Source organism: Thermobia domestica, chromosome 7 (assembly GCF_964235325.1).
Source record: "Thermobia domestica chromosome 7, izTheDome1.hap1.1, whole genome shotgun sequence".
Classification (NCBI taxonomy): domain Eukaryota; kingdom Metazoa; phylum Arthropoda; class Insecta; order Zygentoma; family Lepismatidae; genus Thermobia; species Thermobia domestica.
The window spans coordinates 142840998-142856724 of record NC_137460.1 but is presented as its reverse complement, the minus strand read 5'-3'; the positions used below and the strand labels follow the sequence as shown (position 1 = coordinate 142856724).

The 15727-nt window shown below is 34.1% G+C and overlaps 2 protein-coding genes across 3 annotated transcripts in view; one reads left to right on the top strand and one right to left on the bottom strand.

Moving 5' to 3' along the window:
• LOC145690429 (putative helicase mov-10-B.1) overlaps positions 1-15727 on the top strand; it is a 128928-nt gene that overhangs the window by 69918 nt on the left and 43283 nt on the right. Inside the window, exons 10-14 of the mRNA XM_081765293.1 lie at positions 2726-2896; positions 9701-9848; positions 10689-10825; positions 12504-12626; positions 14984-15198. Of these exons, the coding sequence (XP_081621419.1) occupies positions 2726-2896; positions 9701-9848; positions 10689-10825; positions 12504-12626; positions 14984-15198 (794 nt within the window). The remainder of the gene's footprint in view (positions 1-2725; positions 2897-9700; positions 9849-10688; positions 10826-12503; positions 12627-14983; positions 15199-15727) is intronic.
• Positions 8102-15727, bottom strand: part of LOC145690430 (S-phase kinase-associated protein 2-like) — a 211071-nt gene continuing 203445 nt past the window's right edge. Inside the window, exon 6 of one of the 2 annotated variants that reach the window (XR_014132213.1) lies at positions 8102-8416. The gene's annotated coding sequence lies outside the window, so the exon portion shown is untranslated. The remainder of the gene's footprint in view (positions 8417-15727) is intronic. The other variant, XR_014132212.1, reaches the window with a different exon arrangement.

The window sequence follows — 15727 nt, the reverse complement described above, 5'->3', positions numbered from 1 at the left end:
CTACAATGACGAACTTTACTAATTTTCTCTTTCAAATACATATATTGTGAAGTATTTCAGACTGTGTTTCTTGTGTGTGAGTTAATACGATTCGTTAATCTTTATTCGATGGCTGAGATTATATTGAGTCAGTGTCGTAGTAGTTGCTTAAAGACATCATAAAGGGAGTATGAAACAAAACCAAAAGCGTATTTAAAATAAGGATAAATAAATAAGTACAAAACTAAATTTTCTTATAATATGGCTTTAAATGTGACATAAAAAAGAAGTACTAACACATAACTATTAATGACTAAAGAAAAGTTTGACCACAGAAAGAAAGAAAAAAAAAAAAAAAACGAAGTGTAACTCCCTATCAAGTGAAGCATTAGGCAGAATTGCATATGCCAGGACAGCGATTTCCCATTATGCTCTAATTAATAACAGATGATAAATAAAATTCGTAATCATGAAGTATAAGAATAAAGATAATTACTAAATCAAACTATAGAACAAATAATAGCAACAACAATACTAAAATAACGAATTGGTGAATATATTGCTATTTTGAGAAAATCGCTAAATATTAAGTTGTCAACTAGAAATCGAACTCCGTGTAGTCTAATCTTGATCTACTTATATCTTAAACTGGTTTTTCACAGAATATTGTAAGAGATACAGATAAAGTGAAGTAAAGAGGATGTAAAACTTATAATTAGTGCCAAGGAAGTTTTAATTCTAACCGTTTTGACATAATAATGAGTATGAAAAACTGTGCTTGAGATACGAAGCAAGGAATCTAAAACTGTCAGAAAAAAATATAGAAAAGATACGTACATTGTATTTTTCTGGTAGCTTGAAGTCAACTCGAAGGCTCTGCCTCTCCACGACTTGCGTAAGTAAACGATTCAAGCAGGTCACAAGAACTGAAGTGAGGACTTGAAGCGTCGTTGACAGAATCCAGAAGCTTCTTTGCATATGGAATGTGGGAATGCAATTCGCATGCCTTTCGTATTTCCGTGTGTTTAGTTTCATGTGGCTGTCTGATAGAATAAAATGAGCTCTGGACTTGTCTCAATAATCCGAATTAGATTTTGGAAACAGTCTTGACTTAATCCATTCAATTCAGACAGTTCGTATTTTGTACTCAAGCCAGCCCTAAATTATTTACATCCGAAATTTAAATATTCACAAATTACATTAATTTAGCTCTTAAAAGTATACTACAGTGTTACATATCACATTCGCCGATGTTCTCTTTGCCTGTTCGATCTTATCACAATCGGCGTGTTACACCGGAGTACCTTCCTTGTAAGAGCACATACGAATAACATGAACTTGTAGGAAGAGGACCAGCCAGATCGGTATATAACTAACGGTGTGGTATTTTGTTGTATTTAAAGATTAGTTCCCCTTGAAGTGTAGTACTGTCAGGAACTATATTTGGCGAGTAAGATGCCTATGAATTTTAGACAGCGTTTTAATGTAACCTACATGAGAACCCGTCAGCACAAGCTCTTGATAGTAGTCCATAATCATATTTCTCAAAGATGAGGGTGAAAGAATCTTTACACAATATTGCGAGGCTTAGTTCTCTTGGGAATGATATCGATTTCTATCCTGTAATCGCCCATCTCATTACCACTATTGGCTGCCTATTGATATAAAATCTTGACATCAAGGTTTGATTTTTGATAATTTCCTACATCACCAAAAGCTAAAGGCATGTACCATAAACTACATATGAATTTTTTAGTATATGCATCCTCATCCAAGTATTCTTCTAATATATTATTTAGACTCGAATCGTATATACGAGTGAGAAAATCTGGTATAAATTTTGTTCAGAAGTTACGCGTTCTGTCGAAGAATTAAATTCAGAAAGTCCCTGAATTATGTTGTCATAACGCGATATTTCACTTGGATTGCGCAACATATGGACCAAATTCAGATTGTTTAAATCGTTAATTCATTTACTAAGAAATACTGAGTAGAACGCTGCTAGTCTCATTGAACCATCACTTGCCTTTTGAGAGAGGCTACCAGCCAAACATTTTAAGCTAGCACCTACTTGTACGTAAAATCTCTCAGCATCCTTCGGAAGCTTCAGTATTGCACATGCTCTGAAGGCTTCCTTAGTCTTTTTAAAGCCTCGGACCCCACTCAAATTTGCGCTTCGGAGATTTAAGTTACGCAGTAGGTGAAACTACTTAAGTTTAATTAATTATTACAATGGTCTCCGTAATAGCCAAGAGCTCAAGAACTCAAGATTTTTTCTTTCTTTAAAAAAGGGAGGGGCAATTTGCGAATGGTGTAATATTGCAAAGGAAGAATTGTTATGCTTAAATCTTTTAATACAGACCTAATCAAATTTTCATTGTCTTAATTTTCTAGATCAGTCATAGGCTAAATGGTATAACCATGATATATAAATATTTCTACTTCGGTGGTATATAACAAGAATCTAAGAAATTTTCCCTGTTGATGGTCGTCATGTTCGCTCACTTTCAGTGTCAAACAAGTGTGTTCGTTTGCTAAACTTACCTCTGAATTAATGCAATTCGAAACTGCACAGAAATGTAAGAGACAAAGCGCAGTTTCCAGATCAGAATGATTTAGTAATGGGCTAGCTCATATTTCTATAACCTTAGAATCTGTACCTTCATTTCATCTTTTGTAGGTATGTTATTCTATTCGACTTTCTAGCATATGTATATATATATGTGTATATGATACTTTCTTGCAGCTTTAAAAACAAGTTCATAAAAAATATGGAATTCAGAGCAGAATTCAGTTTCAACAGAATTCCACTGCGATGTCAGCATCGAGCCATTTCAATCGCCAAAGACCATGGAGTTATCGATTTACTCTTCCCAACTACTATTCGAGGATCAGCAACTACTGTTCCAGAACTTAAGTAAGGAAATATTCTGTTTTGTGATATTGACTTTAAAAATGCTAATTGTCAATTACGAAATATGAACTGATTACACCATGTGAAACTAAAGGTTTTTTTTTCTGTCTTTCTTTTAATGTGCACAACAATCACAAGCAAAATAATGTAACAATAACCAGGGCTTGAAAAAATTTCTTTTAATCTAGGCACCACAATAATAAAAATGCAGTTTGGTACATATACCTACATGTTTCGGTCTTAAATTATAATTCTTGGCATAAAACGTACAAGCGTACCGTAGTGTACAGGCTCTGTTCCAAGAATAATAGTGATTGAAGGCAATAAGATTTAAGTTTTGAAAGATCAGTGTTGTGTGTCTTATGTCATGTTTCCCTTGAAGTTTGAGCATTCAAATACCAATTGTCCACTGTTCTGGAGGTCGTGGAAAAGTCAGGGAATTTTAAGAAGACCGCGAAAAGTCACAAAATTGTAAGAGGCAAGAAATATCGAACAAGATTTTATAAAATAAAAATTTTCAGAGGTTTTAGATCTGGTCAAATGCTTTTATTTATTTCATTTTTTCATTGCCAACTTCAAAGTTAGAAACTCGCCTATTTTCCACAAATGATGTGTAACAAACTTATGTTGTGAAGTTGTGCGCATTATTTTATGCTTTTACTTGTGCAATGAAATTTCATATTGGTGAATCATCCACAAAATGCAGCTGGATCAACGAACCAATGATAATCATTTTCGATGCACGCATAATTCCAATGTTTCTTTCCGTTTTTGTTTCTCTTTAGTTTCAATTTTATTGGAGTTTCTTGTCCTACATTAAGTGAAGTTATCACGGAAATGAAAGGATTTTGGAATACAATTACTCGTATTTGAGCTTCTATATTTTCATTGTGGTCTATTTTAACTCCCATAGAGCTTTATTTTAGAAGTGCTTATGAGTTCACGAAACTCTTTGATAAAGTTACACATCAGCGTATGCACTTTGTCAATATTCCGTGGATAGCCGAACTCGATCCTTTAGCATGGGATACATCTATAGATACTAAAGTGTCTTTTTTACTTCTTGCTTATAAATATATATTTAGTAATTGTTATACATTTATATCTGTATATTTTGATCATTGTGCATCAATAAATACACATTTGTAATGCTATATTAATGATGATATATCTCATAAATTTAAAAAAAAAAGGTATTGTTTATTCTCATTTTTAAATTATTCCGACATTAAAAATGATGCAGCAGTTCGCGAACAATATTTATGGTACACGAGTTCAAATAAAATTTCGTTTTCTATCTCTTCAGTCATTCATTGAGCATAATTTTGTATACTTTGTGAATACCAATACGAAATATATAAAGTATTATAAAACAAGATTTTTTTTTCGACAGGACATCTAAAAATATTTTGTAACTGGAGTACGGCTTCCGAGAAAGAGCACAAAAACTGGGTGTTCTGCTAGCATCCTTCTCCAAAAATACGTAACAAAAACTATATTTCTTTATTTTTCAATTCACAGTGAAATTTAAAAAAAAAAAGGGGGGGGGGAAGGTCAGAATTTGCGATTCAGATTATCATAAAATAATACTCATTTCTTTCCAGTGCCCTGTGAAAGTAAGAATTTTCATGACTTGCAATTCCTCTTTTAATGTTAATATTTCCATACCTTTACCGTAGGGAAAAAAATCGTAAATGGGATCTCCCATTATGTTCATATGTTGCTGTTCTATATTTTGTTTTTCGCCGAAATCCTTGGTTTTGGAACTACGAAAGCATACAGTTTCCTTCTTGCTAACATTTCATTAACACATGTTATGTTGAATGAATGAAATTGATCCAAGGGATTGAGCATGTTTCAGATATAACTCGGGTTTGAAATATTTTGCATGTTGATACGAAAGCATAAATTCGGTAGTACATTCAATTCTGGCGCCAGAGTTCATGTGTTCAAACCATGGATGCCCGATAGTGTTTTTCCATAAACGTGGTTAATTACAGATCAGTGAATTTCAACTAATCTGGAAAACCGGGAAAGTCAGGGAATACTTCTGTAAATTTTGTCGCCACCCTGCGTGGGCCAGTATGTTAAGGTACAAGGTACATTGGAAACTTGATAATGAATTTGTCTTTCATCCATCCAAGCACATAAAAATAATAAATACTGACAAGTAAAAACTTATAATGTCAGAAAAGCTAGGCGCCACACTCATATATCCAGTCGCGACGCCTGAGATTTTTAGAGCCCTTATTTGTAATGAATAACTAGACGCATGCTGTTGTTAATCTGAAGCAGACAAGAGTAAGCAGTCGTGGGTCACATAACGATTTGAATGTAAAGACTACTCAGACGGTGTCCAGACTGTATAAATACTTCTATTCCATTGGTCACCGGACTATCACAACATTCAGGAGGTGATTCGACACACGAAAACAAGCCATTTAAGCCAACCCATATGAACAAAATATAAAATCATGTTCCTTTGTGTTTAGAGATTTGCAGTGTGTGGGGAAAAGAACTTGAAATAATAATAATAATATCAATAATAATAATAATAATAATAATAATAATAATAATAATAATAATAATAATAATTATTATTATTATTATTATTATTATTATTATTATTATTATTATTATTATTATTATTATTATTATTATTATTATTATTATTATTTAAGTAACGTGCTAGTAAATGTTTCCCTTGTAGTATACTAGATTCGATCGGCAGTGTTAAGTGAGATGTCACTGAGTGCAATTCAAACATAACTCCAAACGTTATAGATCGTATTTGTTGTACGAGTTTTAATCTACGAACAAATGTTAGTGAAACTGCCAAGAAAATATGCCAGGCATTTGGTAGAATGTCGTAAATGAGCAAACAGAACACATTTAGAACGAGAATGAATCACTTCAGGAAGCATCACGTGTGGGACGTCTTATAAGTCATAAGAATTTTTCGATCCCTGGGAATAAACATTATTCTAGTAACCTTATACGAAGACAAGGAATTATTCCAAGGGGAGCTGTTCTTAGGTTCGCAGTGAATAAACACGCATGTTATTTTAATCTAAAACGAACTCAGTGGTCAGTCACTGAGGCATTCAATGCGGCTATTGAGGTTTATAATGGTGAAACATGTGGGACATCGAGGAGCATTTAGTTGCCCTGCAGAAACTATTTACCAGTACATGGTTCACACCGATCTTCAAGGTCAGAGAATACTTCAAAATATCCCGAGTCAGGCAAACTACTGAAAAAATAAAATTATCTTTAAAAAAAAAAAAAAAAAAAAAAAAAAAAGCTTGAAGAGCACCGAAAGATGTTAAAACTTAAAGCTTTAAAAGAACAACCACAAACTAAATAAAAAGTTCAAATGCTACAGAAGAAAAAACGGACCAATTATGTTATATGTTTACGTTTGTGAGTGTATTCACAATGCCGAAATATTAAAGATGCTCGTCTATCATTATACGTAGTTTGGTACTAGTGTTTTATTGTATTCCAAATACAGGAAATGCGACTGTTAGTATTTACAGTAAGAAAGTAAGCGTATATTTTGTTTAAAAAGTGAAAAAGAGAGGGACTGTGAGGACGCTGAAGGCCGATTAAAAAATTTAAACCTAACCATAAAAAATAGTGTCGCGTGTCAGAAGAAATTTACTTACTCAGTAATGGAAATTCAGGGAAGTTAGAAAAATCAGTACCAAAATTTTAATGTGAACCCTGCAATACCTTAGCCATCTTGAACGTATTGAAGTGTAACGGTGGATCCTACATGAGTTAAGTGCAGCTCAGAAAGTGACACGAACAAATACCTGTGTAGTGTAGTTTTGTTGATCCGTCAAGGCAGACTGCAGTCGTACGATGAGACGTAGCTTTTGTTTGCGATTACTATCCGCCACCGTCATTATTGGTTGGCATCTAATCAACCCTTTCACAAAGAATCAAAACTACCATTGCACCGAACAGAAGGTTACACTCTGACTTTGGTTGTCTATTCACGATATAGGTAACCGTGTGGATTAACTCCATCTGGCCAGACAACCAATGTAACTGTGTACTTGCAGCAATGTCATATACATAAACAAGTACCAGGATCAAGTGCACACCATATAAAGGAGTTGATTTGTATAGCGTGATATTTTTTTCAATTAATATCGAAATCGGAAGTGGTAGTAGGTTTGTACCATTTCAAGTTTCAGTAAAGAGATAAGAATGGTAATGGAATATAACAGCGTGGAGATGCAGTATATTCTTGGATGCTTCATTGATTGGGGGGGGGGGAGGGAAGCTTCTTGCTATTACCGTTTTTATTCTGTAGTGATCAGTTTTATTCGGGATTAACGTTAGTTTCTACCGCTTCCGCTAAATCCTCTTCCCACTGTCTCTTATCGTTTTTGTACTCAATGTAGATCAATATTAAAATCAGAAATTGTACTGAAATCGGATTTTTTACTATCAATTTCAATGGAGAGTTAAAATGTATTCTTGAATCGCTTAGTTGATTGTGGAAACCCGCTTTTCGGTATCTCTTACTGTTTTTATCCTTCTTAATGTTAAAATTAGAAATCGTTAATTTCTACCACTTTTAGTTAAGTATGACCTCCATCAATGAGCTCGATTCCTAAGTTCTATCTTCTTGCGTAGTGGCCAAAATTGATGGTGATCCATCAAATAGTTCGTACTTTTTTTTTTCTCGGACTGACAGAGAAAGTAAGTATGTAAAGAAGTTTTAGTAAAGCAGACTCCTTAAAAAATTGAGGGGGGCGCGGTGGCTCAGTGGTAGAGCGTTCACCTCCGGTGCTTGGGGTCCCGGGTTCGATCCCGGCTCGCGCCTTGTGGACTTTGTGGTGGACAAACACCGTGCTCGTGGGTTTTCTCGAGGTTCTCCCGTTTCCTCCCACTTTCTTCATTCCACCATTTCACTCATCTCTCATCATCACCGTCTCCTTTAGCCTAACCGGCATAACCGTGGGACGTAAAACTTAAAGATTTCATTTCATTTCATTTTTTCCTTAAAAAATTGAAAATGGTAAAGCCAGTGCTTGTGAATCGCAAAAGTATTATTCTGCTTCAGGGCAGCGCGAAAATCATCTTTAACTCTGGCCGCTCCGTCGATTTGGAACAGGGGGGAGGGGAATGATGTAGCTGAGAATTATATACCCAGCTTGAATAAATAAATAAATAAATATTTTCCGTGAACTTCGATTTTTTATTGTTTTATTTTTATTTATTTATTTTTTTTTTCATATCAAGGATTATGATACCTATTGTGAGTGCATGTCACGACATTAATAATACCCAATCGTAAACAATTCTTTTACAAAGTGATAGTACAACATCTTGAAATATTTTAAACCACAAGAACGGACTGGAAATATAGTAGTGAACTTATTACCTTTCTTCATATGGCGCAGTGCCTGGGCGACCGCTGCACTTGCCCTACGACGGCCTTCCCTTGACACAGTTATTCTGCTTACGTGATGTTGGTATAGGAGAGTATGTAGGAGATAGCATACCCTACAAAGAAGTAACATTTATAGCAGTGCAAATTTTATTGTCATAACTTAACTCAGACTCATTAATACAAGAGTTTTCGTGAAGTGAATTATTTCCCATTTCAATATGAAAAAAGAAGAAAATTCGGAAAATAACGATAACAGTCAGAAGATGGTTGCTGAGTTACATAGGGAAAATTAAAGTTTGAAAAAGATATAACAAATACAATATTAGGTACAGTAGAATAGAAAGCAAAGTAGCAATGACTTAAGATTGTACATCTCAAGAAAAATTATACCATATATGTAGATTAGTGAAAGAGGAAACAACCGATTTATTTTACACACCACAATCCTCTGTAAGTGCGAATTAAACAAGTTACAAAGAGTGAAAAAGTGGCCTGACTGGACCGGGACCTTCTGCATACCGTGCCGATGACTTAACCACTACGCCACCTAGTCTGCCTCCCAGAACAGCCACTCTCGAAGTCGGTGCTCTTCAGCCGGACCACGTGGATTGTACAGTCCGCAGCAAAAACCTGCAATATGAGCATGTAAATTTATTGTGAAACGATGATATCTTTTGCTCCAAAATAAGTGTGCAGGGGAGGACGCCGAGGTTTTTCCTGGCGTGATTCGTGCCACTTAAATTGATTCCCTGCTCTATTAGATGTAGTTTCACAATAAACTTACATGCTCATGTTAAAGGTTTTTTGCTGCGGACTGTATCACAGACCGCTGCTATGCTTGGACAACCCTTTGTCCATATACCGATCACCTTATAACGGTTGTAATTTCATATATATTATTGAAAGAGAAAACAATCGATTTTTTCACACACCAGGTCCTCTTTAGATGTGAATTCTATAGCATACAAAGACTGTAAATGTAAAAGTGACTCATTGGACTGGGACTCGAACCTGGGACCTCCGGCATACCGTGCAAATGCGTTTACTACTATGCCTCCCAAAACAGCCACTCACCCTCGAAGTCCTAAACTACTTTTCTGTTCTTTAATTTTCCCTTTTTATCACTATTTTTGCTTTCTCCTGTCTGATGAAACGTTTCGAGAAACAGTTTGCAGTGTGTGATTGTGTTTGTACTATTTTCTGATAAGTAATTGTTGAGTGTAAATTAAAACTGCTGTATCTGGAGACATGGAAAAAGTCATGATTAAGTAAATATCTCTATTTTTTTTAAATTTTTATTTTATTTATTTATTCACTTTTTAATTTCATTTCACTTGTGCAATTTGTTTGTTATGTATGCCGGATTAATATAATGTTTTACTTACTTATTCTCCTAGGTGGTTTAATAAAGATATTGCGCAAAATCGCGAGCAGATGCAGGCTGTACGTAACATTGTAGCTGGAACTTCTTTCCCTGCTCCTTACTTGGTTTTTGGACCCCCGGGCACAGGAAAAACAGTCACAATGGTTGAGGCCATTACTCAGGTAGGATGATTGGAATTGCGTTTAATAAGTTTTAATATCTAACTTTTAGCCACTAAATGGAAGATGATGACAGAAATAAAGAGAACAATAAGCATTTCTTAGCCCAGATGTTGCTTTGTAGTTATTTTGCTGCGGATAAATGTTTGATAATTACTCTCGAGCGAGCATGTGTGAATGTGTGTGGTGTATAATCGTTTCAAATCATCTGAGATATGGCTAACCATAGTCAATTAATCCTAATATTGAGTGTTGCTTACATCATTGTATACACCGTTTATTCTTATTTTGCGGTTTCAAGTAAAAACGAGTTTTATACTGAAGTTTAACCGTGATGAGTTTAAGAATGTGAGTGACTAGTTGAATAGTAATAATAAAAAGTTTGATGATGCTTTAGGGGTGAGGGCAGTTACTCGCCATGTTTTCGCCAATGTCTCAGAGAGTTAAAATGGATCTGTATTCCATTTAAATTCACTGGATCTGGAAGATATCAGAGTGGTTATTAGGGCAGAGAGAGAGAGAGAGAGAGAGAGGGAGAGATTAGGAAGGAAATATCGAACCCTTAAAAAATTAAATTGGTTTTACTCAGCAAGAACATCCCTTCTTTCGTATCGTCCTTTAACAGTACTTACCGTTTTTTTCAATTTATTTATTTATTTATTTTTTTTAAATAGGAACTCAATGTTATATAACAGATGCTTAAATTATTTGTGTGACCCACTTCCCCTATTCAATATAAGGACTTTGAAGAAAAAAATTAAGACCCCAGTGGATCGCAATTCACACGTTGAAAATGGGTAAATAAGAGGATGTTCTAGCTTCTTTCTGTATTTTGCTTGCTAGATTTGTCGTACGATGTCCAACTCTCATCTCCTCGTAAGCGCACCGTCCAATGCAGCTTGTGATCTACTGACTGAACGCCTTATGAAGCATATCCCACCCAGCCAGATTTTCAGAATGTATGCGAATTCATGTCCAACGTAAGTATTTGATGATTTACGTTTAACATCTGAAATAAGTTGTATATGTGGAGCAAGAGAAATATGAACTACATTCATAAGCAGGCTTATTTTTAAATAATAATTAAGTAAATACAAATTTTAAGTAGTCGGAAACTACATATTTGACTATAGGAGCTACGCTGAAATAAAGATCTTACCTTGAATTCGGAAACTTAAACATCCTGTCAAGTGGTTTCGATGTTCGCTGACATCTTTATCAATTACTATTATTAGCTGCTGAACTGGTATCATATTGGTGAGTTCCATAAGAAGGCAGGAACCGACACACGTGTTAATCAGTTTAGCAGCTACTATAAGTCATTCATAAAGATTTCAGCGAACGTTGAAACAGCTTGAAAGGAGTTTTAATTTTCCCGATAAGTTTTATTTTTTCAACAGAATTTTTATTAAGAATCTATTAAGATTTCAAGATTCTATGTTGTAATTACTCATCAGATATGCAATTGTGTGAAAAGATTAGATGTATTATAAATTAAATTTCACTTCATTTCACGAATATTAATTCATTTATATATTAATATAATTCTAGATACATTTGTAGATCCATTTTACCCTAGGAACAAAAACATCAGAAAAAAATGTTACATGCTAGTCGGCTAAGGCATATATTAAAGATGGCGTAGAGAGTTTGTCTGTTAGACTAAGAAAAAGCGCTGAGAAAAGTTTAGAATAGGTGGCCACGGGATGCCCCTTCATCTAGTATGCTAGCCATTAGTGTATTTCGTTCGGTGAAAATGGAAACAGAACAACAACAACAACAACAATTGTATTTAATATAGGTAAAGAAGTCATTTATAATGGGTGAAGTTTTGTAAACTGGTTATTAATATGACACCAGATGTAGAGAAATATTCGAAAGAAAATGCTTATTTTGAACCTGGTTTGTTACTCTTAAGCTACGTGTATGTCATTGATGAATAGTCAAATTATTGAGTTTCTTCATGAAATCAAAACAAAGATATCGACTGTAATTGACTATAGAAGAAATCACGGTTTATTCCCTGGTAAATATTTATATTTAGAATTCTTTCTCGAAAAAATGTTCTGAACGAGTGTCATCATGATGGGATAAAGTACCAGTAAAGGGTTGTAATTGAAGAATCTTCTAGAAGAAGGAGCTATCCTACTCCTCTACAGAAGTTATTTTTCATGCATTATATGACAACTGCTCCATATGTTATGTGTGGTTTGACTTCTTTGTTGTGGGATATGCTGAATATCATCAAATTTGTTGAATCTAGATGTATAAAATCATTCATTGTTATCTTTTGTGAAAACTGTAACTGCTTTTTTCTCACAAAATTATAGATGTGGTATACGTTCTTCTTCCTCCATATTCTTCAGTTACAAATTGTAATTAATGTAGTTTGGCTATCTGAACAAGAAACGAGGACATAATAGGCTAGAACTAGATGGCATTGTTGTTAGCACACTGTCACTGTAAGATGGGGGTTTAGGTTCAATCTTAAGTTCATTTGCACATTTTCTCTTTAAAATTTAATTTTACATTCTCAAAGGATACAATTGTAATAGCCAGAAATAAAATGTAATGATAAGAAAGTGTAACGTGATGCAAAAATTTCACTACCACCCATTTCTGACTCAAGATTAGTAAATTGTCATAATCTTTTTGCAGGGATATGATTAAACCTGAACTGAGACGCTGTAGTAATATCACCAGCAATGAAATTTGCTTTCCGTCGGCAGAGGAAATAATGAAGAAACGTGTTGTGATTTGTACCTTAGTGACAGCTGGAAGGTTAGTTGTTTTTGTTCTCTTTAGAAAAGATAAATAAATTTAAATAAGGAACAAGTAATAATGCCTTAAATATTCCTAGAAATACACTAGTAACACATCATATAGTAACACTAGCTGAAATGGCCGTTCTTTGCACGGGAAGAATAGGTTTATGAAATATAGTTATAAACCCTGTTCGAGCAAAGTGATAATTATCTTCAATAATTCATTGGAAACAGTTCAGTTGTTTTCTCATCCTGGTGACAAACAATCTCACCTTAAAGCAGAATTTTGAAAAACACTGAAGCACATATCCATTTATTTTTAACATAGTAGTTTATATACTATGTTTCATCTTTTCTAACTTTGGGGGTTCCTAAGACATTGTATTCTGGGCATAAATTTTGAACCACTCCGTTGTTATTTGAATTTTCAATCAAAAATAAATCAAGAGATGTTAACAGCGTATATTGGTATTTCATCTATGTTAATGAACCATATCACCTCTTTTATCCTCCCTCCCTTTTTCCTTTCTTTTTCTTGATCAAATATTAAAAAACGTTTATAGGCATGTGCAGTTACTTTAAATGAAAAGATAAAATACCAAATTTCATGTCTCTAACCTTAAGAGATTCCGTAATATGGACATCTTGTTACAATAACTGTAATCTTCGCTTATGTTCCCATCTCCTTTTCTTCCCTTCTGAGTCAAATGTTACAAAAACTTAAAAACTCTTAAACACATGCTTAATTATTTTAAATGAGGTAAGGGATTCCGAGTTGTGGACGTCTTAATAACTATTGATGTGGACTATTATTACAATTGCAACGCAACCCCGTTTTCTTCTCTTTTACATAAAAAAAAAAACAAGGAGTCACGTGCTTAATTATTAATTTCATTTTTCTAAACTCAAGAGTTTTCGAGATATGGATATCTTATAATAATTGTAATCCCTAACCTTTAATCCTGATTCCGTTTTCCCACCCCATTTTCTTCTCTTCCCAGTCAAATATCAATAAAATGTTGAAACATGCGTCCAATTAATTTAGATGGGAAGTCAAAATACCAAATTTCATGTCTCTTAAACATGAGAGATTCTGTAATTGCTATCCTTGTCCCCTCCTCTCCCCCTTCTACTTCAAATTTCCAAAAAATCTTTCCATTATGTACACTTATGTCCAAAGTTATTGTCGCATGTCTATAAATATGTTGTTGTAGGAATATAATTTGATAACGAATTCGACCTGTATTTCTTATAATGTTAGTATGTGTAGAATCGGTAAAGACATATGTGTGGCAAATTTCATGTCAAAAGAGCAGTAAATAAGAACAATAAAACGAAAATAAAACTTTCTTGTCCATTTAGCAACATTTTGTTTTACTCATTCTAATTTCCATATTTATAATGCTTTTTCTATGAAATTTACCACAAATATACATTTTCCGATTATACACATAGTATCAGGATTAAAAGTACCCTACAAAATCATTATCAAATTATATTCTTACAAGAAGACAGTTATAGATATGCGACAATCATTTTGGAGATGAGTGTACCTTTCGCCATAAATCTTATGAACTGTCGAAATTTCAAGTTGCTAGATGAAGAAATTTCAAGTTGCTAGATGGGCGTTGATCAATCAGTCAGGATTTCTTTCATTTATAGGAGTAATATATTTTTCTCATGTTCTTTCGTGATCAAATAAAAATTTTATTGCCTTATGCTAGAGATACGATGAGTTAATACATGCGGTGCATGAAACAGTTTCTGTGCTTCTGCTCTTGAAAACATATATTCAAAATTATCGCTGTTACTGTTAAATGAACATTTATACCGTCTAAAGTGCTATGTCCGACTAGATAACACACTTCCAACGCTGTTATTCCTGATTTTCTGCACCAGATTTCCTTGCTTCTTAATTGAAGTAGCTTTCTAATTGCCTCACAGTGTTAGGCCAGCACTGAAAATCGATCATAGGACCAAATCGCATTGGTCATTCAGATACACGAGACAACAGTTATCATTTACAGATAATGATTGTTGAGTATTTTATTAGAGACTCATGCTTAGACGAGCTAAGATCAGTGTCTAAAGGAAGCTTAGACTCTAAAGGAAGGAATAGTGTCACTGCTTTTCCCTCAAGGCCTAAACATTTTTCCTTTCCCGTTATTTGTATCAAAGATTATCAATATATTATTTGAATTTACATGAAAAGTCGAACTTCTGTGTCTTTTCATGTTATTTTAATTTGTGTTATATAAATCGAATGCGAGAAAAAAAAAAAAAAAAAAAAAAAAACTTTCTATCTGAAAAGCTATGAGTTAATATTCACATTTAATAAGCGTCATTTGTCTAACTTTTCCCCTATATTTTCAGATTGGTGAGTGCAGATTTTCCTAAAGGCCACTTCACTCACGTGTTCATCGACGAAAGTGGACATGCTGTGGAGCCAGAAGCGCTAATTCCCATTATCGGTAATATTACTCACGTCTCGTCAGGGAAGACTTTCAAAGGACAGATAGTGATGGCAGGAGATCCTAAACAGCTTGGTCCTGTTCTCAGATCTCGTCTAGCTATTCGTCTTGGTCTAGGTAAGGAAAAGATTATTATATTTATTTTTGTGTAACAGAAACAGTAATCGATAAATGTAATAATATAATTACCAACATACGATAAAGTGAAAATGACAGAGCATGGAAAGTGAGAATAGTGTCGCATTCATAAGAAAAGAGACTAAGCAGAGTAAAATTCTCAGCGGCTTAAAAACTATTGTGATATTATTCAGTCAGGAAATACTAATTTCTAAGTCACTGAGAAGTTTGCAGTAGGAACTTTTAGGCCACTGAGGAAGACAAGTAATCTTATCAAACTGTTTGGCACTTTTGTATTAATGAGTCAATTTATTTCAGTAAGTAACTGACAGTGGATGATTATGATTGTTGACTACCAAAGGGCATTTCTAAAGGAAGGACTGCAATAAGCGGAAATTTCAGTATCATAATGGAGTCAACCGGCTACACCACTTCAAATAACACTGGAGCTACCAGTACTTTATGGAGACATACAAATCTGTGCATACGGTGATTATATCGCAATATTAATATAAAGAGAGAAAGATCG